Here is a 23,974-nt window from a genome sequence, read left to right as displayed (position 1 = left end):
ACTGGTGTTAGAGTTTTATCTTTCTTCAAATTAATTAGATCTGGCACAATCCCAGTCAAAATCCCAGTATGTGTTTTTGGAGGAATTGATAAACTGATTCCATTATTTTTATGGAAAGTGAAAGGACATAGAATAAACCAAAACAATTTCATAAAAGAAGAAAAAAATTGGAGAAGTTATGCTACCTACCTAATTTCAAGACTTACTATACAGCTGTAGTAATATATAAGAATATATATTGTTCAGTATAATAGAAGAAAGAGCATAGAAACACACACACATGCACACACACACGCACACTCACACGCACACATACACACATGCACACAACACACATGAACACATACATGCACGCACATACACACATTAAAACACATGCACACACATACACGAACATACATGCACACACATATGCACACATACACGCACACACGTTAAAACACATGCACACACGTACACATGCACAAACACACACATACATGCACACACGTACACACATGCACACAAACACGTTCACACACTCATGCACGCACACATACACACACGCACACTCGCGCGCACACATGCACACATGTCCACACATACATGCACACACATACACACATGCCCACACACACATGCCCACACATACACATGCACACAGACATGCGCGCACACAGACATGCGCGCACACACACATGCGCGCACACACACATGCACACACACACAATGCACACGCACACACATGCCCACACGCATACATGCGCGCACACACATGCACATTCACATACATGCACACACGCACAGACATGCACATATACATGCATACACATGTGCGCACACACATGCACATACACACATGCTCACACATTCACACGCACATAAACACGCACACATACATGCCCACGCACATGCACACACATACAGACATGCACGCACACATGCACACACATGCGGGCACACGCACACACACGCACACAATGCACACACATGCACACAGACATACATGCATACACATGCGCACACTCACGTACACACATACATGCACATACACACATGCACACAAACACGCACACACAGGCACACACACATAGACATGCACATGCATACTCACATGCACACACGTAGAGACATGCACGCACACACAGATGCGCACACACATGCACACGTACGCACACACATGCACACACACATGCGTACTCACAATGCACACACATCCATACATGCACATATATACACACATGCACACTCACATACACACATGCACACATATACACACATGCACACACACACACATACACAGATGCACACACACATTCACACATGCACACACACACATATACATGGCTAGTTGTTTTTCACCAAAATGTGTAAAGGTAATTCAAGAGAAGGATAGTCTTTGGTACTGGAACAACAGGTTCTCTCTATGGAACAAAATGAATCTTGTTCCTTACTACATATCACATAGAAAATTAATAAGAGCTAAAATTATAAAACTTCTACAGGGACACATAGGAGAAAATCTGTGCTCTACTGGGTTACACAAAGATTTCTTGAATGGGACTTAAAAAGTATGAACTATAAAGGAAGAAAAATGTTAAAATATACTTCATCAGAATTAAAAACTTTTGTTTGCAAGACACAGGTAAGAATAGGAAAAGGCAAGCCACAGATTGGGAGAAAATACTTTCAAAACATTTGATAGAAGACTTTAATTCGCAATATATAATGACCTCTTACAACTCAAAAATAATGTGATAAAACAGCCAATTAAAAAATGGGCAAAACCCTTCTCAGACCTTTTAGTTCTGAGTAGGAACAGTAAGAAGTTGTTCTTAACGATGTTAGGAATAATGGTTGTAATGTATTGGCATAATTTACTTGAATGTCTTTAATTTTGATATTAACATCAGCATAAATCTATTTTTGCTACCAGATGATAGCTATTTTCATGTACTCAACTTCCCTCCGCATTGTATTAATCTGTTACTCAGTGTTAGTCTTAATTTTTCTGTGTTGGAAATATGTATTGCATGAGTATCTGTAAATCATGACAAAATACAAACCATTTTCTGAGACTTTTGTTTTGGGTCAAGCATTGATAGGAAGTTGCTAGCTTATTTTATTCATGATGATTTTATCTTCCTTTGTTACCCTCAGAGGATACTATTTTTTTAAAGGATATCTGTAAATCTTCTAAACAGTTGTGTGTAAGATTATTTTCTGTTTCAGTCCCACCCTTCCACCTATACACCATTTTCTACAAAAGCTCCTACTAATTCATTTATCCCCTTCATGTAGCTAGTTGACTGTGAATAAGTAACATGGAAAAGGCAAAAAAAAAAAAAAATGGGCAAAACTCTGAAACAGACATTGTCTGTGGACTATCCAGGTGAAAGTGTCTAGCTGGGTGGTGAGATCGAGGATATATATTTGTATTTACATTCACATTAATATTTATATTTGAGAGTACGTAGTTGTTAAAGCCATAGATCAGATTGTGAAGGGAAAATGTTGAGGGAACAAAAGGCTAAGGGCAATACTTTAGGGAATTTCAGTACTTAACTGGTAAATTGCAGGAGAGGAGCCTAAGAAAGAGACCAAGAGGGAACAGTTAGAATAGTATGAAGACAACCAGAAAGGGGGTGTGTCATGAAAGCAAATGAGATTAGTTTCAAAGAGAAAGTAGTTAGTAGTATCAAAAATAGGACCAACAAAATACATGCCTGAAAGGTGTTGATTGCTTTAGCAAATTGGTGACTTTTAGAGAGCAGTTTCAGAGGAATGGGTCAGAAGGAAAGAGGTAAAAACCAAATTCTAGGGCTTTCCAGAGCAGCGGGAGTTGAGGAAATGAAGAAAGGGAGGTGGTTGGCTATGTGGCTGAGAACATGGCCTGTGGAGCCAGGTGCTTGAGTGTTGGTTCTCATCCTTGTGCTTACTAGTGGTATGATCTGCGATGAGTTGACTGACCTATCTCTTTGTACCAAATAAAGACAATAATCATACCTACCTCATAGGTAGTTATAAGGATTCCAAGAGTTAATTTTATACACACACACACACACACACACACACACACACACACACACACTGTTTAGAATGGTGCCTGGCACAGAGTAATGTTATGCAAGTATTAGTCATTATTGTTATTAATATTATTGCAGATTATTTTCCTGGAAAGTTTGAAATGGGAAGAAAGACAATCTAGCTCACTCTGCTGGAGGAAGGAGGGAGAGTTAAGGAGGGGGGAGTTTAAAAATGTATTTATAGGATTAGAAAAAAAATCAAAAGAAAAGCTGAAAATATAAAAGGGAAAAGTGAAAACAGATGATGCAAGTTTCCAGAGCAGGTGGGAGCAACATGCACAAAGAGGAATTGGCCGCAAACAGGGGACACAATACCTGAATCACTCAGGTTAGGGGTAAGGATGAGTTATGATAAATACCAGGAGGTTGGGAGTGGTCTGATGGCTTTGATTTTTGTCAATTAAAGTAAGAGGTAAGGTTGTATGAGGAAATGGGAGGGGGAGTTGGTGGTGGAGAATTATGAGTATTTAGGATCCCCAGAGGAAATTGGAGAAATTCGACCATGGACAAGTAAAGTGTTGACAGTCTTTTGCTTTGCAAACTTAAATATTACAAGATTTTTTTTTCCATGTCTCTTTGTAGAAAGGGTTACATGACACATAATTATTTTCAACAGAAAGCACTTTGTCTTATTTTGTAAAAAAAAAAAGTTTACACCCGTGAGATAACTTGGAACAACCTGAGGTCTTGCAAAGCTAGTCTTGAGAATCATTAAATTAACCATCTTAACCCGAAAGAAGAAAGAATGTAATAAAAATTGAACAAAATTTCAAAAAATCCAAAAAGGTTAGAAATCATTAAATTAGATTAAAAAGTTTTCTTTCCAATTCTTTGTCTATTTTACTAACACAGTACTTTAGCTTTTTAACAAGATGCAAAAACTACTATAATTACTTATTCCTGCCTAAGGAACCCTTCCTTCTAAGCATAGGAAATAATTATAAAAATTGCTAACAAGGAAAAATCTGATTTTTGTAGTTTGAGCAATCTGAGTTTGAGAATAAGCAACAATTATTAATTTATTTTTTATTTTAACAGTGATCCTTATGTGAGAGTGACGTTATATGACCCAATGAATGGAGTTTTTACAAGTGTGCAAACGAAAACCATTAAAAAGGTTAGACTTAGCAGTATTCAAAAAATTTTTAAATATACTTTGTTTTATTTTTGTATGACAAAATATTTAAAAAATTAGTTATATTATGTTTATTGTCTTTTAGACTTTGAATCCAAAATGGAATGAAGAAATATTATTCAGAGTAAGTATGTATTTTATTTCAGTAAAACAGCAAAAAGTTTTTCTCAATAGGTTTGAATGATAAGTTACCATTTATAACATTCTAAAATGTATCTTATTAAAATTTGTCTAGATTTTTAAAAATTTAAAAAGAGTTAAATCTAGGTATCCCTTTGATGACATGGTCTTGGAACCATTTACCTAAAAAAAAAAAATATATATATATATATATATATATGTAAGGCAACAAAGAGGTAAAAGACAATTATAAACCTGGAATTATCTTATTCTACTTTAATTCTGATTTAGAGACTGTAGGGTAGGCTTATTTCAATTTAGCAGATTTTGGTGTTTTCCCCTAAAGATCATGCAATATTTGTGTCTCCCCAGTCATTTATTGAATAGACTGATCTGGACAAGAGATGGTGAGGACAAGAGATCTACCACTAAGTAGATGCATTTCTCCTTGTACACCCTTCATTCACATTCCTGCCTTCCCCTTCACCCTTCCTCCTTCTGCCATAAGAACAAACTCCAAATCAGCAGTTATTTCAGACTCCTCAGGAGGGCTCTCAAGTTGACAATGTCTCTTTGTACCAATTTGTCAGAGTCATTGCTGATGCCAGAATCAACACCCTCCCAGCAGTGACAGAGATGCAAACAGTAATCTTCCCTTCTCTGCTGGATCATTCCCGTTTGTACATTCCATCCTTTAAATGTCCTGCCTTGACCTCATCTTCCCCTTTAGCTTTGAACTTATTTCTCTGTTTACCTGAATAATCAACGTTCTTAAAGAGTTGCCTTCCCCCATCATATCTGCTTCTCTAAAGCATTCCTTAACCCACTCTAATCTAACTTACACCTGCATCATTGGAATACACCTGCTCTTACTAAGGTCACCACTGACCTCTGTGTTGCTGCATTCATCTAATCTCATCCTCCTTACATGCTCAGCAATGGTTGATGTAGCTGACCATGCCTGAAGCACCCCCTCTCTGGAGGCTTGTATGGTGCCACACCGGACTTCAGTCAGGAAAATAGAAACCTCTCTTCTGTATCCCACATTTGAAGATTTTTTTACTTGCTTTGTTTTGTTTTAATAAAGTGAATTGGAAGGGAAGACATTGCTGAAGCAAATCTGAGAAACTGTTACTGAAGATCCAGCCAACAGCACCAAATAGAGTGCTTCTGGTTTTTCTTATGTAGAGGAGATCTCCCTTACCCTGTTTAGTATGGCATGAAAACAGCATTTTAAATCAGTTTGGAAATTTTGGATTCTTGAGGAAATGGTATTGAGTCAACTGGATAGTCATATGGGGAAAAATTAAGCTAAATTTCTGGCTTACCTTCACCAGAATAAATTCCCAATTTGGTAACCTCTGTTTTTGATTGCTTCTTGGCACAAGTATTGCTTAGGAGAGAATTTTAAAATTCCCAAGTGGTTGAGTGTTTTACTTATTTACACTTTTATTATGATTTTACTTATTTTATTGTGTTTTTCTTAGAAATATATGTGTTTTCAATGTATTGAAATTTTTTTGTACCTCTTACTCTTTTTTTTTTTCTAATATCATTGGCTTGCACGTGTCAACTAATATTTAGCTGTAATAGGGATGGATGTTTATTTGTCTTGTTTCCAATTTTAATGGGAATTAATCTAGCTTTCCTCCATTAAACATAGCCTTTTATTTTTTTTATCACATTAAAGAGGTATTCAGCTATTGTTATTTTTTTCAAGAATTAAAAAAATTTGACTCTTCCAGTTTTAGCCATGATGTAATAATAGGGCATTGAACTTAACCTGATGCTATAAACAACTGTACAGGTATTAAGGATGTTAGCAGGATCCAAAGTCTCACAACATAATATTCAAAGTGAGTCTAAAATTATTTTACATACAACAAACCACAAAAATATGACCAATTCTCAAAAGAAGACAACAAGTGCCAATAGCAAGATGATGCAGACATTGGAATTTAGTAGAACAACTACCAAATTAGAACAGCTATTATAACCATTATATTTATGCTCCATGATATAGAGGTAAACACTCTTGAAATGAATGGGAAGATATTCTCAGCAGAGAATAAAAACTGCAAAAAAGAATGAAATAGAAATATTAGTAAGAATATAATCCCTGAAATTTTAAAACTCACCAAATGAGCTCAATAGCAAAGTGAAGATAACAGTTAATAGCATTAGTGAACTTGGAGGTAAGCAGTAGAGATGATCTAATCTGAAGAACAGAAAATAAAGATTGAAAAAAAAAATTAGTAGGGCCTGAGGGACCTGTGGACAATATTAAAAGAGCTTAATATCTGGGTCATTGAAATCTCAGAAGAAGAAAAAGACATTGGTGGAAAAAAAATGCTTGAAGAGATAATGGCCAACAATTTCCAAACTTGGTGAAAGAAATGCCTTTACAGATTAAAGAAATTCAGCAAAACACAGAGTATGTGCAAAGAAAATCATGCTCAGACACATCAGAGTCAAATTGCTGGAACCAAAGATAATGAAGAAATTTTGAAGACAGCCTGGAAAAATGGTAGAGGAATAATGATTTAAGTAGCTAAAGGTTTCTCTTCAGACGCTATGATGAAACAACATAATTAAGATAGCAAAGGAAGAAAGAACAGTCAACTCAGAATTCTATATCTAACAAAAATATCCTTCAGGAATGATAGTGTACTAAAGGTATTCTAAGCTGAGGAAAAATAAGAGAATTTATTGCCAGTAGATGTACTCTAAAAGAAATTATTTAGGCTGAAGGTAAATGATACCAGAGGTAAATTTAACTTCAGAAATGAAGAAAAAGCAACAAAGAGTAAATATCGGTTATTATAATATTTTATTTTCCCCTCTTGAGTAACTTAAAATATTAATGGCTGTTGAAAGCAAAAATTATAACACTGGTGAGATTTATGTAGGTATAATATGTATTACAACCATAACATAGGAGAGGGAGGATAAAGCAACCTTTTTGGTTTTAGGGCTTCTATGTATTACTTAAAGTGGCTTGATATTCACTTTAAGTAGTCTGCAAAAAGTTAACTATGTGTATTGTAATCCCTAGTGCAACCACTAAAAAATAATAGATATAGCCAAAAAGACAACAACAAATAAAAAACAGCAAATTCATCAAGAACCTACAGACATTAAATGAAGAGTAAGGGATGCTGTGAACAACTCTGTGTCCATAAATTCATTAACTTAGATGAAATCAACCAATTCCTTTTAAAAGATATGTATACTTTAAGAAGATAAAAAGTGCCTGAAGAGTTCTATAGCTCTTAGGGAAACTGCATTTGAAAATAGTTAAAAACCTTCCAATAAAGAAATCTTCAGGCCCAGGTGGTTTCATTGCTGAATTCTGTCACACATTTAAGGAATAAATAATTCTAATTCTACATAATGTCTTGCCGAAGATAGAGGAGGGAACATGTCCCAGTTCATTCATGAGGCCAGCATTACCGATGCCAAAACCAGACAAATATTTTTTAAGAAAATAAAACTGTAGCCATTTTGGGGTGAATTTACTAAATTGGGTCCCTTCCATTCTGGAAGGGCCAGTAATTTGTTCTCAGATTACTTCTGGGTATGGGTTTGCCTTTCCAGTCTGCAGAACCTCAACCAGCACAACTGTCTGGGGGCTCACAGATGGATGTTTTATAGAGATAGAAATCCACACAACATTCCAACCTTCCAGGGGACCCAATTCATAGTGCAAGAGGTGCAGGAATGAACTCATGAGCATGGGATCCATTGGTTGCATCACCTGCTACATCATCCAGAAGCAGGAGCCTCACAGGACACTGGAATGGCCTACTGAAGACACAGCTGAAGCACCAACATGGAGGCAATAGTCTGCAAAGATGGGGTGCCAATTTATTCACTAAACCAGAGACTTCAACATGAAGCTGTGTTTGCAACAGAAAGTATACATGGGACCCAGAACAAAGGAGTAGAAGTAGGAGTGGCCCTACCTGTCATCATTTCCAAAGACACACTGGAAGACTATATGCTTCCCAACCCTGGAACTCTGGGCTTTACTGAGGTAGAGGTCTGAGTTCCCAAAGGGAGCACACTCGACCGGGGGACATAGTGAATCCCATCAAACCCCAGTCTTCAGCTAATGCCAGGGCACTCTGGACTCCTTGTGTTCGGGAACCAGCAGGCGACTGGAGCTATTACTTGGTTGAGCTTGAATGTATAGTCCTTCTCCAAAGTCTGTCTGGATTCTGCAGGGACTAGACTGGAGAATTAAAGGAACCTATTATAGGAGCCACCCTCATATCCTTTAGGGCTTTAGTGGTGGTACTAATCTTTGACATTTCCACCAGGTTGCAAGATTTTTGTTTGTTTTTTTAAACAGCTTTATTGAAATACAATTCACATAACATACAATTCACCCCCTCAAAGTGTACCATTCAGTGGTTTTTAATATATTCACAGCATTGTGCAAACATCAGCAAAATCAGCTTTTAGAACATTTTCATTAGCCTGAAAAAAAAAAAAAAACCCATACTCACTAGCTGTCATTCTCCATTTTTCCCCAACACCTGCCCCTCTTCCCAGACAACCACCAATCTACTTTCTATGTCTTAGATTTGCCTATTTTCGCCATTTCATATAAATGGTTTCATACAGTATGTGGACTTTTGTGTCTGCTTTCTTTCACTAGGCATAATGTTTCCAGCGTTCAACCATGTTATAGCATGTATCAATACTTCACTTATTTTTATTTCCAAATAATATTCCATTGTATGGATAACCACATTTTATATATCCATGCATCAGTTGACGGACATCAGGGTTGTTTCTGCTTTTTAACTATCACGAATAATGTGTGGACATATATTTTCATTTGGAAGTATATACCTAGGAGTCGGATTGCTGGGTCATGTGAGGAATTGCCAAACTGTTTTCCAAAGTGGCTGTACCACTTTATATTCTCACCAGCAGTATGTGAGTTTTGATTTCTCCACATCCTTGACAACACTTGTTATTATCTGTCTCTATTACAGCCCTCCTAGTGGGTGTGAAATGGTATCTCATTATGGTTTTGATTTGCATTTCTCTGATAGCTAATGATGTTGAACGTTTTTTCACAAGTTTATTGGCCATTTGTATATCTTCTTTGCAGAAATGTCTGTTTAGATTCTTTGCCCATTTTGTAATTGGATTATTTGTGTTTTTGTTATTGAGTTTTCATGGTTCTTAGTATTTCTAGATACAAATCCGTGTCAAACACATGATTTGCAAAAATTTTCTCCCATTCCATGGATTGTGTGTTTTGATTTTATTGGTGGTATACTTTGAAGCACAAAAATTTTTAATTTTGAGGATGTTCAGTTTATTTTTTCTTTTATTGCTTGTGCTTTTGTTGTCATATATAATCAAAGTTGTTTTAGATTTATTACCGTGACCAGAGGGAGCACAGTTTCAGAGGCTTCCACTTGGCTTTCTCACTTTGATAGCTCTTATCCCACAAGCCATGGATTCAACATGGTGGTGGTGGTGAGGGGATCCAAGTTCCAGTATGTCAATTCCAATTTTACACTTGAAAACCAGGGAAATGACTACTAAGTGGATCCACAGAACAAGTGGACTCACTACAAGCTGAATTTTAGCCAGGGCATTTCCCCAGGATACCACTGGAGAAGTCTTTATGAATTGAGCCACCATGTTATGCCAGGGACTATATGTGTCCCACATTCTGCTCAGGATGAGGAGCTCCCTGACAGCAGGTAAGTGTGGACTGGTCCTAAAAACCCCGCCACTCATACCATCTGGTTGGTTTAGGTCTTCTAAGAGACACTCAGATGGGATTAGATACACAAGAGGTTTATTGGGCAAGCACCTGTGAAGGTTAAAGTGGGAGGACACACAGATGGGAAGAGCCGTCTCATCATGATGCAGGCCTAACACTTGTGCAGGGAGAGGGGAAAGATTGGGTAGGAAGAGCCTCACGTTGCAGCACAGTTCTGAGAAAGTCTTATCCAAGCTGATGAAGAGTTTCCCAGGAAAGATTGTCTGTTAGAGAAGTCCTGTGTTGAGCATGAATGGCCAAGCTCTAGATCACTGCTATGCCCAGGAGAACACAATGGGTAGATTCAAAGATGCATGGTCAGCCAGAGGCTGTCAATCAGCTATGCAGGTTCTCTTGAAAGAGATCTCAGTAGCCCAACTCTGGCCATTACAACTGTGATACTTAAGGGTGCATACTATAATCCTCACAGCAGCCACAAAAAAATTAAAATGGAAAATTATAGGTAAAAATCCAATAAAGGAAAGAAAATGGAATACCAAGAAATACTTGATTAATAATTTTTAAAAAAGATAAAAGGGAATAAAGATAAATAGAATAGAAATAGAAAGATGATGGTCATAAAGCCAACCATCTAAATAAGTACCCCCAAAAAGCAAGATTCAAGCATATGCTCTTAATAGTAGACACACACAGGTCAAGTGTAAAACTACAGAAAGAGATACACCATTCAAACACTAGGCCAAAAAAAAAAAAAGCCCCAAACAAACAAACAAAAACCCTGGTAAGGCTGTATTAACATTAGATAAGTAGACTTTAGGATGAAAAGTATTATTAGAGATAAAGAAGGCCATTTCGTGAACATAAAAGGGCTTAGTCATCGGGAAGACACACCTGATAAAAGAGCTTCAAAATTATAAAGCAAAAGTGACAGATGTAGGGAAATAAATTCAGAATAGTTGAAGATTTTATCACTCCCCTCTCAGTAGTAATAAATAGACAAAAAATGTCAGTAAATACATAAAAGATCTGAACAACACTATCAATCAGCCCATTTGGCATGTATAGAAGACTACACCTAATACCTGAAAAATATACATTCTTTTTATATGCCTATGGAACATTCACCCAGATGGACCATATATTGGGCCATAAATCGAGTCTGAATACATTTAAAAGGCTTGAGATTCAACATGTTCTCTGAAAATAGAATTCAGTAATACAAATATACCTGGGAAATCCACAAATATTTGGAAATTAAGCAACATTTTTTTTAAGATTCTATTTAATTAACAGAGCACAAGCAGAGGGAGCAGCAGGCAGAGGCAGAGGGAGAGGGAGAAGCAGGGAGCCCAATGCGATGTGGAACTTCATCCCAAGTTTGACCTGAGCTGAAGGCAGACGCTTAACTGAACCACTCAGGCACCCCAAGCAACATATTTTAAGTAAGCCATGGATCAAAAAGGAAATCATAAGGAAAATTACAAGACATTTTAACTGATTATTAAAGTAACATCGAAATATGAGATAAGCTAATTCGGTGCTTGGAGACAAATTTACACCTTTAAGTGCCTATATACAAAAGAAAAAAGACTTAAAATCAGTGATCTAAGTTTCTTAGAAAAAAAAGTAGAGGGAAAGAAATAATAGAAATCAATGAAATAGAAAATGTATAAGAAGTCAAGAAAATAAATGAAACCAAAGTGGTTCTTTGAAAAGATTAATAAAATTGATATGCTGTAGCTAGCCCAAATAAGAGAGAAAATTCAAATGACCACTACCAAGAATGAAAGACACGTGGGTGGCTCAGTTAGTTGAGTACTGACTCTTGGTTTCAGCTCAGGTCATGATCTTGGGGTAGTAAGATCGAGCCCCACCTCAGGCTCTGAGTTCAGCTGGGAGTCTGAGATTGTCTCTCTCCCTCTCACTCTCCCTCTGCCCCTTCCCCCACTCTCTCTATCTCTAAAATAAATCTTAAAAAAAAAAAAAGAATGAAAGGTACATCCCACAGACAATAATAATAATAATGTAATATGGACAACTTTATGGCAACAATTTTAACAGCTAAAATGGACAGATTCTTTAAAAGCCAAAAATAAATCAAAGCTGTTAGAGGAAATTAAATTGTAATTAAAATTCAGAATTTTTTAAATTTAAAATTAGAATTAAAAATATTATTTTTGATCTTGATTTCCTTCTAGAAAAGATGCTTGAAAATTGGTACTACTTTTGAATTAGAGGTGTTAACACAAAAATAAGAAGGCCATTTGTAAATGATAGAGCAACTTAGGGTCTTTTACTGTCTTTTACTCATTGTTTCTTTTACCACAATTTCACTATTCCCAAATATTCTAGCCAGCGTTGCTTTACTCTGGGATCATAGGCTGCACATTTATTTCCATCAGAACTTTGCAAATTTATTGCAACAACTACATAAATCTGTGCTTAGATCAATGCTAATTCATCACAGCTAGAATAGAACTGAAAACACATGGTGATTGAGTATTTTCTGTATAAAGGACATTATTATGTGTGGTCCCCTATTTTCCTCTTTGTCATTTATATCATTATACATAGCATAAAATATTTTCAATTGAATGTATTCACATAAAAAATTTATAGAGATAATATATTACAGTCAAAACTTGGTTATTGGGCATTTAACCAAATGGAAATTGTGGTCAGAAGTCGAAGGGAGCCTTTGTATCTTTGAGAAAACATGAAGTTCAAAGAAAGTTTTTGCAGAGAACTGTTATTGGTAGATTAACAAACAGGAAAGACTCCAAATTGAAGTAGATGCTTCATAGCAAATTATAGTAAAATCTGTACTGACAGTTGCTCAGATGAGACTAATGGAGGCAAGTTATGGGAGGGAAGATGGACTACTGTGTATGAGCACAGTGCCTGGGCATCTGGAAAGACAGCTCACTCCATTCCTCATATTCCCATGGTTTGTATCCTTAGTAGTCATACTCAGCATATTATACAGTGGACCCTTGAACAACACAGGTTTGAACTGCATGGGTCCACTTATATGCGGAATTTTTTTTTATAAACATGGTACAGTACTATAAATATATTTCTCTTCCTTATGATTTTCTTAACATTTTCTTTCAGCTTATTTTAAGAATACAGTATTTAATATATATAACATACACAATAAACAATAAGCACATTTGCTATCTTGATTTATGTTTATGTTATCCGTAAGGCTTCTGGTCAACAGTAGGCTATCAGCAATTAAGTTTTGGGGGAGTCAAAAGTTATGCGCAGATTTTCAACTGCACCCCTAACCCCCATGTTTGAACAACAGGGCCAGCTGCATTTACATAATGTGTATATGTTCACGCATATGTTCTGTAGGGAAATGCGGATCTCAAAATGTGGGAACACAGGGTCCTTTCTGTTGTGCATACTACACCATTCTAGGTGAACTCTGTGTCTGTTTGAGGAGCCCCTTTCTGAGCATATTACTTGTTTGTCAGAGTGTCCTTTTCAAAGTAGTAAAATTTTCTTTTTTTCTACCTGCCTAGTAGAGACCCTGGTTCTGGAAATTCTGACAAATAAAACAATTATAAATATTTCATATATAATTATATTTTTATGTATACACATATATAATATGTATTATATATATTTTTAAGAGAAATGAAAATCAGCTGTAATTTAATTACCATAAAACCATCACTGTGCAATCTTCTGGTATTGTTTCCTATGTGTTTTTATCCATAAATTTATAGTCTTCCACCTCTACAAACACATAAAAAATTGGTGTGATAGTTTTCTATATTTGTTTCCAGGCACTTTCTGATGTTTGCTAATGAGATGGCCACAGTCCCTCAACAAAGCTCACTGTCCCTTATGGACCCCTATGAATGTGTCAAAATAAATGCCAGTGTACTGAGCATTATGAAAGGGAAACACCAGATGCTAGGGAATGACTATCAGGGAGATATTAGGCATTTAGGGTATAATGTCAGGGAGATCATAGGGAATTTAGCCCCTCTAAGGAAGTATACCATTTAAGATGCTTTTGGGTTCAAGTAAAAGACTTGAAGTAACAACTAATATTGGCTTAGGACAATAAGGATATTTATTATCTCTAATCATAAGAATCAGATAGGGGAATGAGTGTGACCACAGCAGCTGAACAGTCAGTCATGTGTGACCCAGCCTTTCTGGGATTCTCTTGGCTTTCTGTCCAGGTTACAGGATGCTTGCAGCAGTTCCAAAAGTCATAGCCTCACGCAATGATGTCCATAGGTAGAAAACGGAGAGTTCTCCCCCACGTGTCTCTTTTGAAAAGGGAAGCACCCTTTTCAAAAGTTCTCCCAGGAGACTTTGATTCTTATCTCTTGGGCTAGAATTGTGTCATGTACGTATTTCTAACCCAGTTTTTGGTAAGGAGAATGGAATTATGAGGCTTAGAAGAATCAGAATTCAGTCCCTGGGGGTGGGGAGTGGCCATCTATCCCTGACACACATTGTCATCCACTATTTGAATAAAATCAGAATTCTGTTAGCTAGGAAGAAGTAGGGGACACCCCATTAAAAAAGCACTAAGTAAATTATGGTACAGCCATACAATGAAATCCTCATTAGATATTTGAAAAGAAACAGATATATATGTATTAATAGAGAATTAGTTTCAGAATATACTGATGAAGGAGCAAAGGCACAGAACATTGTGTGTATGATGCACCTATTTGTGTAAAAACAGAAACAAAAAAATGCTCTCTCATATGCTGGTATTTGCATAAAATACTTCTGGAACGACCTAAGGAACTGCAGTATTTTCTCGGAGGATGAGACAAGGATGAGAGAGAGATTTATAATTCACTATGTATCTTTTTTACTGTTCGGATTTTCCTCCCATGACTATGTATCTATAATTTGTTTTTATGTTTGTTGATGAAAATAACTATATAGCGAAAGCAGACATAAAACATGTAAATAAAAATGCTAAGATACTTTCTATTTATATAATGCTTTATTCTTGTAAAATTACCTTTCTGGGGTACCTGGATGGCTCAGTCAGTTAAGCGTCTGACTCTTGATTTCAGCTCTAGTAATAATCTCAGGGTTGTGAGATCGAGCCCTGTGTCTGGCTCCGTGCTGCGCATTGGAGCCTGCTTAGGATTCTTTCTCTCCCTCTCCCTCTGCCCTCCCACCCCCACTCACGCTCTCTCTCTAAAAAAAATAAATAAAAAATAAAGATACCGTTAACTTTTACACAGCCATTTGACTTTTACACAGTTTTATTTTAAAATGTACTTACAACACATGTCCACACAAAAACTTGTACATGAATGTTCATAGAACCATTAATCATTGTCAAAAAGTAGAAACAACCCAAATGTCTATCAACAGATGAATGGATACAAAAAAATGGTGTATATACATACAATGGGTTATTTTTCAGCTCTAAGAAGAAATGAAGTGCTGATACAAGCTACAACTCGGGTGAACTGCAAAAAAGTAGCAAGAAGCCAATTACAAAAGACCACATATTATACGATTACATTAAATGTCTAAAACAGATGAATCTATAGAGACAAAAAACAGATTGGAGGTTGCCTGAGACTGGTGAGGTTGAGGGGGAATTAGGAGTGACTGCTAAAGGTCATGAGGTTTCTTTTTGAGGTGATGAAAATGTTCTAAAATCGTGACAGTAGTTGCATGCTCTGTGAAAATACTAAAAACCATTAAATTGTACACTTTCAATGGGTCAATCATATGGTATGTGAAATATATCTCAATAAAGCTACTTTCTGAAATGTACCTGCATTGTTTTTTCCCTGCATCCACCAGCAGAATTTCTAGGAACATTACTTCACATTCTTTACGGACACTATAGAATAAATGGACACTTACCAATACCTTTGTTCTTCATTGAACATTTGGTTACTCCTCTGGCAAATTTTTTTTACTCTACTATTTTATGCATTTATAGACTTGCATTCTTATTTTTTTCCAAAAAATCTATCACCAGCATTTTAGTTTATGTTTCTTTGCTTTCACCTTTCCTGTAAATATGACCCTATAAACTCTTTTTTTGTGAGCATAGCTTTACTCCTATTTTTAATAAATATTTAAGAATTATCTCATGAAAAAATTCACACATAGTTTAAAACTGAGATAGTATAAAGGAGCTTATAATGGAAAGTGACAGACTCTAGTGCTCTACTTCTCTCTTCCTATTCCTGCTTCCCAGGAGAAACCACTTTTTAACTGTTTCTGTTTGTTATTCTGGCCATTATTCCCATGTTGCTGAATAAGCCCACACACCCATGTCCCAAACTGACTTCAAGCTATGACAGATGAATAAATAGCCAACTTATGTTTGGCCAATAGTTTGGCCATTCATGGGATTCTAGGTTGAAAATAATTTTTCCTCAGAAGCTTGAAGGCATGGCTTCATGATAACATTGTTGAGCATCGTGCTGCTGTTGAGAAGTCTGTTTCTCGTTCTTTTGGGTTTGATTCTTTTCTCTTTCTCTGAAATGTTTCATAATTGTCCTAGTGTTTTATTTTTTATTTTTTTAAATATTTTTTATTTATTTGACCAGGGAGAGAGGCGGAGAGAGGGAGAGAGCAAGCACAAGCAGGGGGAGCAGCAGGCTCCCCGCTGAGCAAGGAGCCCGATGTGGGGCTCGATCCCAGGACTCTGGGTTCATGACCCCAGCTGAAGGCAGCCGCCTAACTGACTGAGCCATCCAGGCGCCCTTCTAGTGTTTTAAAATTTCACAGTGAAATGCCTTTGTGTATAGTTTTAAATTCATTGTGTTGGGCCTTTGGTGAGCATTTCAATTTAAAGACTATTGCTTCCCTTCAGCTCTGAAAATTTGTGTAAGTAATTCCTTTAATAATTTTGTTCCCTCCGTATTATCATTTGAGGATTCCAACTGGTTGGATGCAGAGTCACATAGACTTTCTCAGTCAGAATTCCTCATGTGAACCAGAGAAAATACAGAAAATGGTTTGAGTGACTGTTTTCTTTACACCTTTCAAGGATGGTCTTATTCAGTACCGTGCTTAGATACAGAGAGAAATTAATGGATAACATACAGTGAATGTCTCAGGAAAGGAGTCAGCCAACTTTTTAAAAAAAAATTTTAAAGTTGTATTTATTTGAGAGAAAGAGAGAGAGCACGAGCAGGGGGAGGGGGAGAAGGAGAAGCAGACTCCCCACAGAACAGGGAGCCCGATGTGGGGGCTCTGAGCTGAAGGACCCTGAGATCATGACCTGAGCTGAAGGCAAACACTTAACCGACTGAGACACCCAGGCGCCCCTAGCAAACTTTTTTTAGAAAAGAGACAGATAGTAAATACTTGGGGTTTTTGGGCCTGAAGGGAAAAATCGAGGCTATTATGTAGCTACTTATATATCCATTTAAAATGTAACCATTTTATATTTTTTAAAAATTCATATCTCATGGGCTGTTTAAACAAAAAAGAAACAGGTGGCTGGCTAGATTTGGCCTACAGCCATAGTTTTCTCAACTTCTACTTTAGGGCATTAGGGTCCAATTCTTTCACTGAATTCTGAGGATTCAGAAAAACCCTCTTTTTTAATTTTTCTCTCATACTTTCCTCAACTTAGCTTTTTGTTCTATATTTTGAGAGATTTTTGCAAATTTACCTTAAGTTGCTTATATTTGAATTCAATAGTCATTTTTACTTCCAACGCCTCTTTGTTCTCCAGTGGTTCCCTTTTTATACTATCCTGTTTTTGCTTTATGGATTCAGAACTTTCCCCAATATCTCTACTTACAATTTTTTTAAGTGTTTTCTTTTGTTTCCTAAATCATTTGTTTTTCCTTTAAAGACAGTTTTGCTCTTTGTACATCTATGATCTCTGGTATTCTAATCATACTTAATAGTGATACAGTAGAAAAATCACCTATTCCATACATACAAGGCATAAACATTCAACAATTATATGTTACATTTTTAGAGTCCATTTAAGTTTTATATGTTGAAACTGGTGGTTGCATTTTTTGTAAAACCTCTAGCTGAAATCAGATGCAAAGAGAAACTCTCTGATGATGTATGTGTATGTCTGTGTGTGGACCATTCAGAGGTAAAGTGCTATATGAATATTCTCTCATTGGGGTGATTGCATTGTTTTGAGTTTTCATCTTCTGCTCTGCTTACTGCTTTCATCCCTACTTCATCTATCCAGTGGGGAGTTGTTGAAATTACCCACTTGCTAATGGCCCTCTTATTATCTTTGCTGTAATGGTTTTACACCTCTTACAAACTCCTTTACTATTACTTAAATGGGCTCTCAGGAGGGAGAGGATAAATATTCGTGTTCAGGCTACCATTTTGAATTAGTATTCTCACCACACATGTTCAATTGTATTGTTACATTTATTGTGTGCCTCTCATATATAGAAAACAACATAATAAGTCTCTTATGGTGTTTGTAATTCAGTAGGGAAATATCACATATTCCCTATTAATTTTGATAAAAGGAAGATTGTAGTCAGTGTTGTAATAAGCTAAAGACAGAGTAGTAGAAGTGACTGGGGAGGGAAGGCTTTAAGGAAAAGTTGACATCTGAACTAAGGCTTGAACATAAAGCAGAGAAGGTGTTTCAAGTGGAGAGACCTTAGCATGTACTGAAAGATAGGTCAGAAGCGCAGTTAAGTGTGAGTCATCCTCTTATGTGATTAGAACGAGTGTATATGTATATTGGGGTTGGCAAGGGAACGGTTGTGAGAGATGAGGCTGGAAAGGCAACTGGACTCAGATCATGAGGGATCATTCCATGCCCCATCATTTGGATTTCATTCTTTAGGCCATTGGGAACAACTTTTGAGTAGGGCAGTAAAGATGGCCTAAACAGTCCTTTAGGTAAGTCAATCCAGTTATAGTAGGAAAGATAAATTTAAAAGATATGATAGTTGGGGTAGCAAATCCTTTTGGGAAGCTATTAATTAAATGCTAAACCAGGGCAGCAAAGGCCTGATTAGATCAGATATTATACCTATTTTCTTAGCAATATTTGTCAGACTTCTACAGTGTGTCAGGTACTTCGACAGACACTGAGACTTTTGATTTTTTTCCTCAAAATATTTTTCATGGCCTTTCTCCCCCCCCCCATTCTCACTGGGACAATCTCAGGCAAAGCTTTCATACACACTTCATGCTTGAGTCCCTAGAGCCATAGTCCCTATGGACTCCAGGGTTTCTCTCCAGCCCCATTTATTTTGTGTATCACTGACAAAATAATATTGACATATGACCTACATCATGTCGTTTTTCCTTTAAAAGCTTCATTTTCTTCCCTACCAATCAAGTCATAACTCCTCTTCTGGATTTCAGTACTCTCAGCCTGGCTCTAGTCTCACTAATCAAAATTTTTTGCCACTTTCTAATACAAAAATGTTATCAGTGTGATCTCCTTAGAGCATGCTCATTCTGCCCCCATGTCTTTCCTCATGTGATCTCCTTGCTGTGAAATGCTCTCTATATTTTCTTATTCAAAGTCTTCCCATCGTTAAGTTTCAGCTGAAGGTTCATCTCCTCCCCAAATTCCTCTGTATCTTCTTGGAAAAGATTATTGTCTTACACTACTTTTCTATTTCCATGGTGTCTCACCCTTGATTGGGGCTTCCATCCCCATTGTTGCTCCATGGTCACAATGTGCCTTTAAGAGAGCCAGCTGTCCTAACCAAGGCAGGAAGAGAAAATGCAAGGGGGCAGAAGGGACATCTCCCCCAGCTAAGTCACCCCTACTGAAAGAGCTCTCCCAGAAGCCCATCCAAGTGACTGCCAGTAGGTTGGCCTCTTTGGTTGTCCCTGGATGTAAGGGAACCATTTTTAGATAGACAGATTCAGAGTGTCAATGTTGAACAAGTCCAGAAGGCACTATTTATAGAGAAAACAATACATAAAATAGAATGGAGCATTCAATATTTTGATCTAGTTGATGATGACACAGTATATGTATATAAAAACTCATCAGGCTGTGGCCAAAAGACACATGAAAAGATGCTCAACATCACTCATCATCAGAGAAATATAAATCAAAACTACAATGAGAGATCATCTCATACCTGTCAGAATGGCTAAAGTAAAAAACACAAGAAACAGCAGGGTTGGCGAGGATGTGGAAAAAAAGGAACCTTTGTGTACTCTTGGTCGGAATGCAAACTGGTGCAACCTCTGTGGAAAACAGTATGGAGGTTCCTCAAAGTAAAAATATAATTACCTGTATGGTGGTTAACATAACAATAAAAAGATTTAAAGCAAAAAAAAATAGAATTACCATATGATCCAGCAATTTCACTACTGGGTATTTACCCAAAGAATATGAAAACACTAGTTATAAAAGATATATGCTCCCCTGTTTACTACTGCAGCATTATTTACAATAGCCAAAATATGGAAGCGACCCAACTGTCCATCAATAGATGAATAGATAAAGAAGATTGGTATACACACACACACACACAAGAATATTACTCCACTATAAAAAAAAAAATAAAAGCTTGCCATTTGCAACAACATGGATGGAATTAGAGGGTATAATGCTAAGTGAAATAAATGAATGAGAGAAAGACAAATACCATATGATTTCACGCATGTGTGGAATTTAAGAAACAAGTGAACAAAGAAAAAAAGGAACAAACAGAAAAACAGAACTTTAAATAAAGAAAACAAACTGATGCTTATGAGAGGGGAGGTGGGTGGGGGGATGGGTGAAACAGGTGATGGGGATTAAGGAGTGCACTTGTCATGATGAGCACAGGGTGATATATGGAAATGTTGAATGACTATATTGTACACCTAAAACTAATATAACATTCTATCTTAATTATAGTGGAATTAAATTAAAAAAAATAAAATACATGAAAAATGAGCTAAATATTAAGAAAATGCTAAGAAAAATAGAAACACAATTTAAAAAATTAGTAAGGATAAAGAGAATCCAAATAAACTGAATAAAGTTGATCTAACATGTTTCTCATGTGTTGCTGCCTAGTATCAAAAAATGCAACTTTTTTTTAACTTGCCATTGAAATACTTTAATATCTGGCTCTATATCAGGCTATGGAAAACCTTAATAAATGAAAAAAAATAAAGACCACATTTACTTTTAATAATTCCTTCTTCTATTATCACTAGTGTGTACTTTGTATATTTTAATGCCTTTTTTAGATATGTTCATTCCAATTGCATCTTCATTGTAAACACTAAATGTTATGTATTGAACCTATAGAACTATGCAATGCTTTTCTCCTATAAAATACTTTTTTTAAAGTTAATATAATTGTTTTCTTTTTGTATCACTTACTTCATTTTTTTTTTACTTTGAGAGGCTGTATAACCTAGTAATTAAGAGCATGTATTTTGAAATTCGTCTGCATAGATTAAAATAAAAGTTCTACCTCTTGATAGTTCTGAAACCTAAAAAAAAAAAAGTCATCAGGCTGTGTATATAAGGTTAGTAAACTTTATACTTTACTGAATGTATCCTATACTTCAATTTAAAAAAAATTAAAGCCTCTCTCCCCCAGAGTTGTACAGTGTGGTGACCCTGGGCAAATTGCTGCAGGTAAAATTAGGATTATGTTCTTAGAAGGACATAAGGGAAAATGAACATTGGCTTAGGTATCTAAATATCTTTGTCACATCTGTCGGACTTTTGCTGAGGGTTGTTAATACTTTTAACGTGTAAACCAAAATTGCAGGTTTTGGGGAGGTTTTTTGTTTGCTTTTTTGTAAACCTAAGTTTTTTAAAATATCAAAGTGTGTAATGTAATATATCATAGGGAAAAATCAATTTAAATGTGAGAGTTTTTTTATATGTCATCTTAACCTCTGGTATAAAAAATTATTAGATTTTCTTTGTATTTGATATTTAGTAGATATTAACGTGATGTTGAAGTACTTCAGCAAATGTGAAAGTGTCAGCTGTGGAAAAAAAAATACTGCATGTTAATTTTTACTCATCCTGTAAGTGAAAACTCAGTGTATACTTTTTGAGTGCTTATGTCGTTTATACAGTAGAAGCAACAAACGGTTTTATCAAGTCAGTCCTAAAAAGGATTCAGAAAACTAGTTCCCATAAAATCAGTATCCCCTTTGGGTTGTTCTAACTTGATAAATAAGAAGTCAGTAAATAAAATTGATCATAAGAAGTTAAAATACAACCTATATTTTTAAATGCTTGCAAATATTTAAATAATTTTTTGAAATTTTATTTTCCTTTATTTTATTCTATTTTAGAAAAAAATGTAAAAATAAGCACCCAAATCCACTTTGTTGTTGGTAGAACTATCAGAAAATGGGTGACATAGGATTGGTCTGCTTTTGTACAATGTGTCTCATGTAATTTTAAATACACTCTAAATAGCAGGAATTAGGAAACATTTCAAGCATTTATTTCTCAGAGTCCAGGTTGATTGACTTTCACTTGTTTTTAAAGAAACGTTGTGTTTTTCTTACTTAGGTCCATCCTCAGCAGCACCGGCTTCTTTTTGAAGTATTTGATGAAAATCGGTTGGTAAGTTATATTGTACTAGTGTGAAATAGGAAGCAAGGGTGTATCTCAGTAGGGCAGCACATAGTGGTCTGGGAATCTGTGACGGGAGAGATGACTTCGGGTGGTTATGGAGGCTCTGGGCAAAATGGAGAGGCAGATACAATTTTTTTCCTCATTCCTAGTGCTACTGTGTACGCTTCCACTTTCCTCCCAGGTACTTCTCTTTTTGTCAGTTCTCCACAGATTGCGGTCTTACTCAAGACCTCTTGTGCCACGTGATGGGATGGCAGGGAAGCTCGCTTCTTTGTCTTGCCTTCCCTCACACTCATCCTATGTGGAGTGGTGAGTGTGCCCAGGCTCAGGGAACCCTGTCCCAGAGCGGCTGCACCTGTGCCTCCTCACTGCAGTGGCTCTGTCTCACTCACTCTCCCCTCCCCCACTCTTCTACGAAGGAAGACTGTCTGTCCTCCTGACACCGATGAAGTCCTCTAAAGGACTGTCAGCTCTTACAGAGGCCAAAAAAAAAAAAAAAAGGCAAAGTTAAGCCTGATTTTATTTTTATGAAAAGGTAGTTCTAATTCCTGATTTCCTAAAGACTGTCTTGAAGTCCTATCCTTTTCCTAATTTTGTCTCTTAGGAATGCTATTTCAGATCTTCTTAGCATCTTCCATGTATGTTTTAAACCTGTAAGACTTGAAAAGGAAGGTGTAAGAGTGTTATGTATTCAAGGCGTATCAGTTATTAAACAGAAGCACCAAAAAAGAAATAATCATTCACTTTTTAGCTAACAAAAAACTGGATTTTTTTTTCTTTCTTTTTTAAGAAACTGGATTTTTAAAATTTGTTTTTAGTGTTGGACTACATAACATGTTCCCCCACCCAAGAAATGATAACTATACTAGTACTGGAAGATACTGCAAATGAAATCTATTAATTAGCAATCATAATAAGCAAAAGTGCTTTTTTATCACCAAAGGAGACTTCATCACTAATTGCAGTCTAACTTTTTAAGGTTGAGTGACATGACAGATGTTGATGTTTGGTTATCAGATATGGTCAGGTGCAGAGCTTTTTCTTTTCTGTTTGTATTTTTGTTTTTTCTATAGGATAGAGATTTTTTTCCCCCTTCTGTCTCTACAGATTTGTTTCCCTTCTAGATGGGACCAGGAGAAATTTAGTATTTGTGTTTTTTAAAATCATGAAATAAACACACAAAAAAGTGCATAATATAAATCCTTATTTTATTTTATTTAAGATTTTATTTATTTATTTGACAGAGTGAGTGAGCAAGAGCAGGAGGGAGGGGGAAAAGCTGGCTCCCTGCTGAGCAGGGAGCCCGATGCGGGGCTCGATCCCAGGACCCTGAGATCATAACCTGAGCCGAAGGCAGACACTTAACCAACTGA

General features: G+C 36.3%; 1 protein-coding gene across 2 annotated transcripts in view; it reads left to right on the top strand.

Annotated features, from left to right (window-relative positions):
* NEDD4 (NEDD4 E3 ubiquitin protein ligase) overlaps positions 1 to 23,974 on the top strand; it is a 141,334-nt gene that overhangs the window by 43,675 nt on the left and 73,685 nt on the right. For both annotated transcript variants that reach the window (XM_028100475.2, XM_028100474.2), the window contains exons 3-5: positions 4,104 to 4,182; positions 4,286 to 4,324; positions 22,536 to 22,589. In XM_028100475.2, coding sequence (XP_027956276.1) covers positions 4,104 to 4,182; positions 4,286 to 4,324; positions 22,536 to 22,589 — 172 coding nt within the window. The remainder of the gene's footprint in view (positions 1 to 4,103; positions 4,183 to 4,285; positions 4,325 to 22,535; positions 22,590 to 23,974) is intronic.

This window comes from Eumetopias jubatus, unplaced genomic scaffold (genome assembly GCF_037043125.1).
Source record: "Eumetopias jubatus isolate StellerSeaLion01/CBP00866 unplaced genomic scaffold, mEumJub1_p1.0 scaffold_7, whole genome shotgun sequence".
NCBI lineage: Eukaryota > Metazoa > Chordata > Mammalia > Carnivora > Otariidae > Eumetopias > Eumetopias jubatus.
The sequence above is the reverse complement of the archived record's forward strand: the minus strand, read 5'-3'. Positions and strand labels throughout refer to the sequence as shown.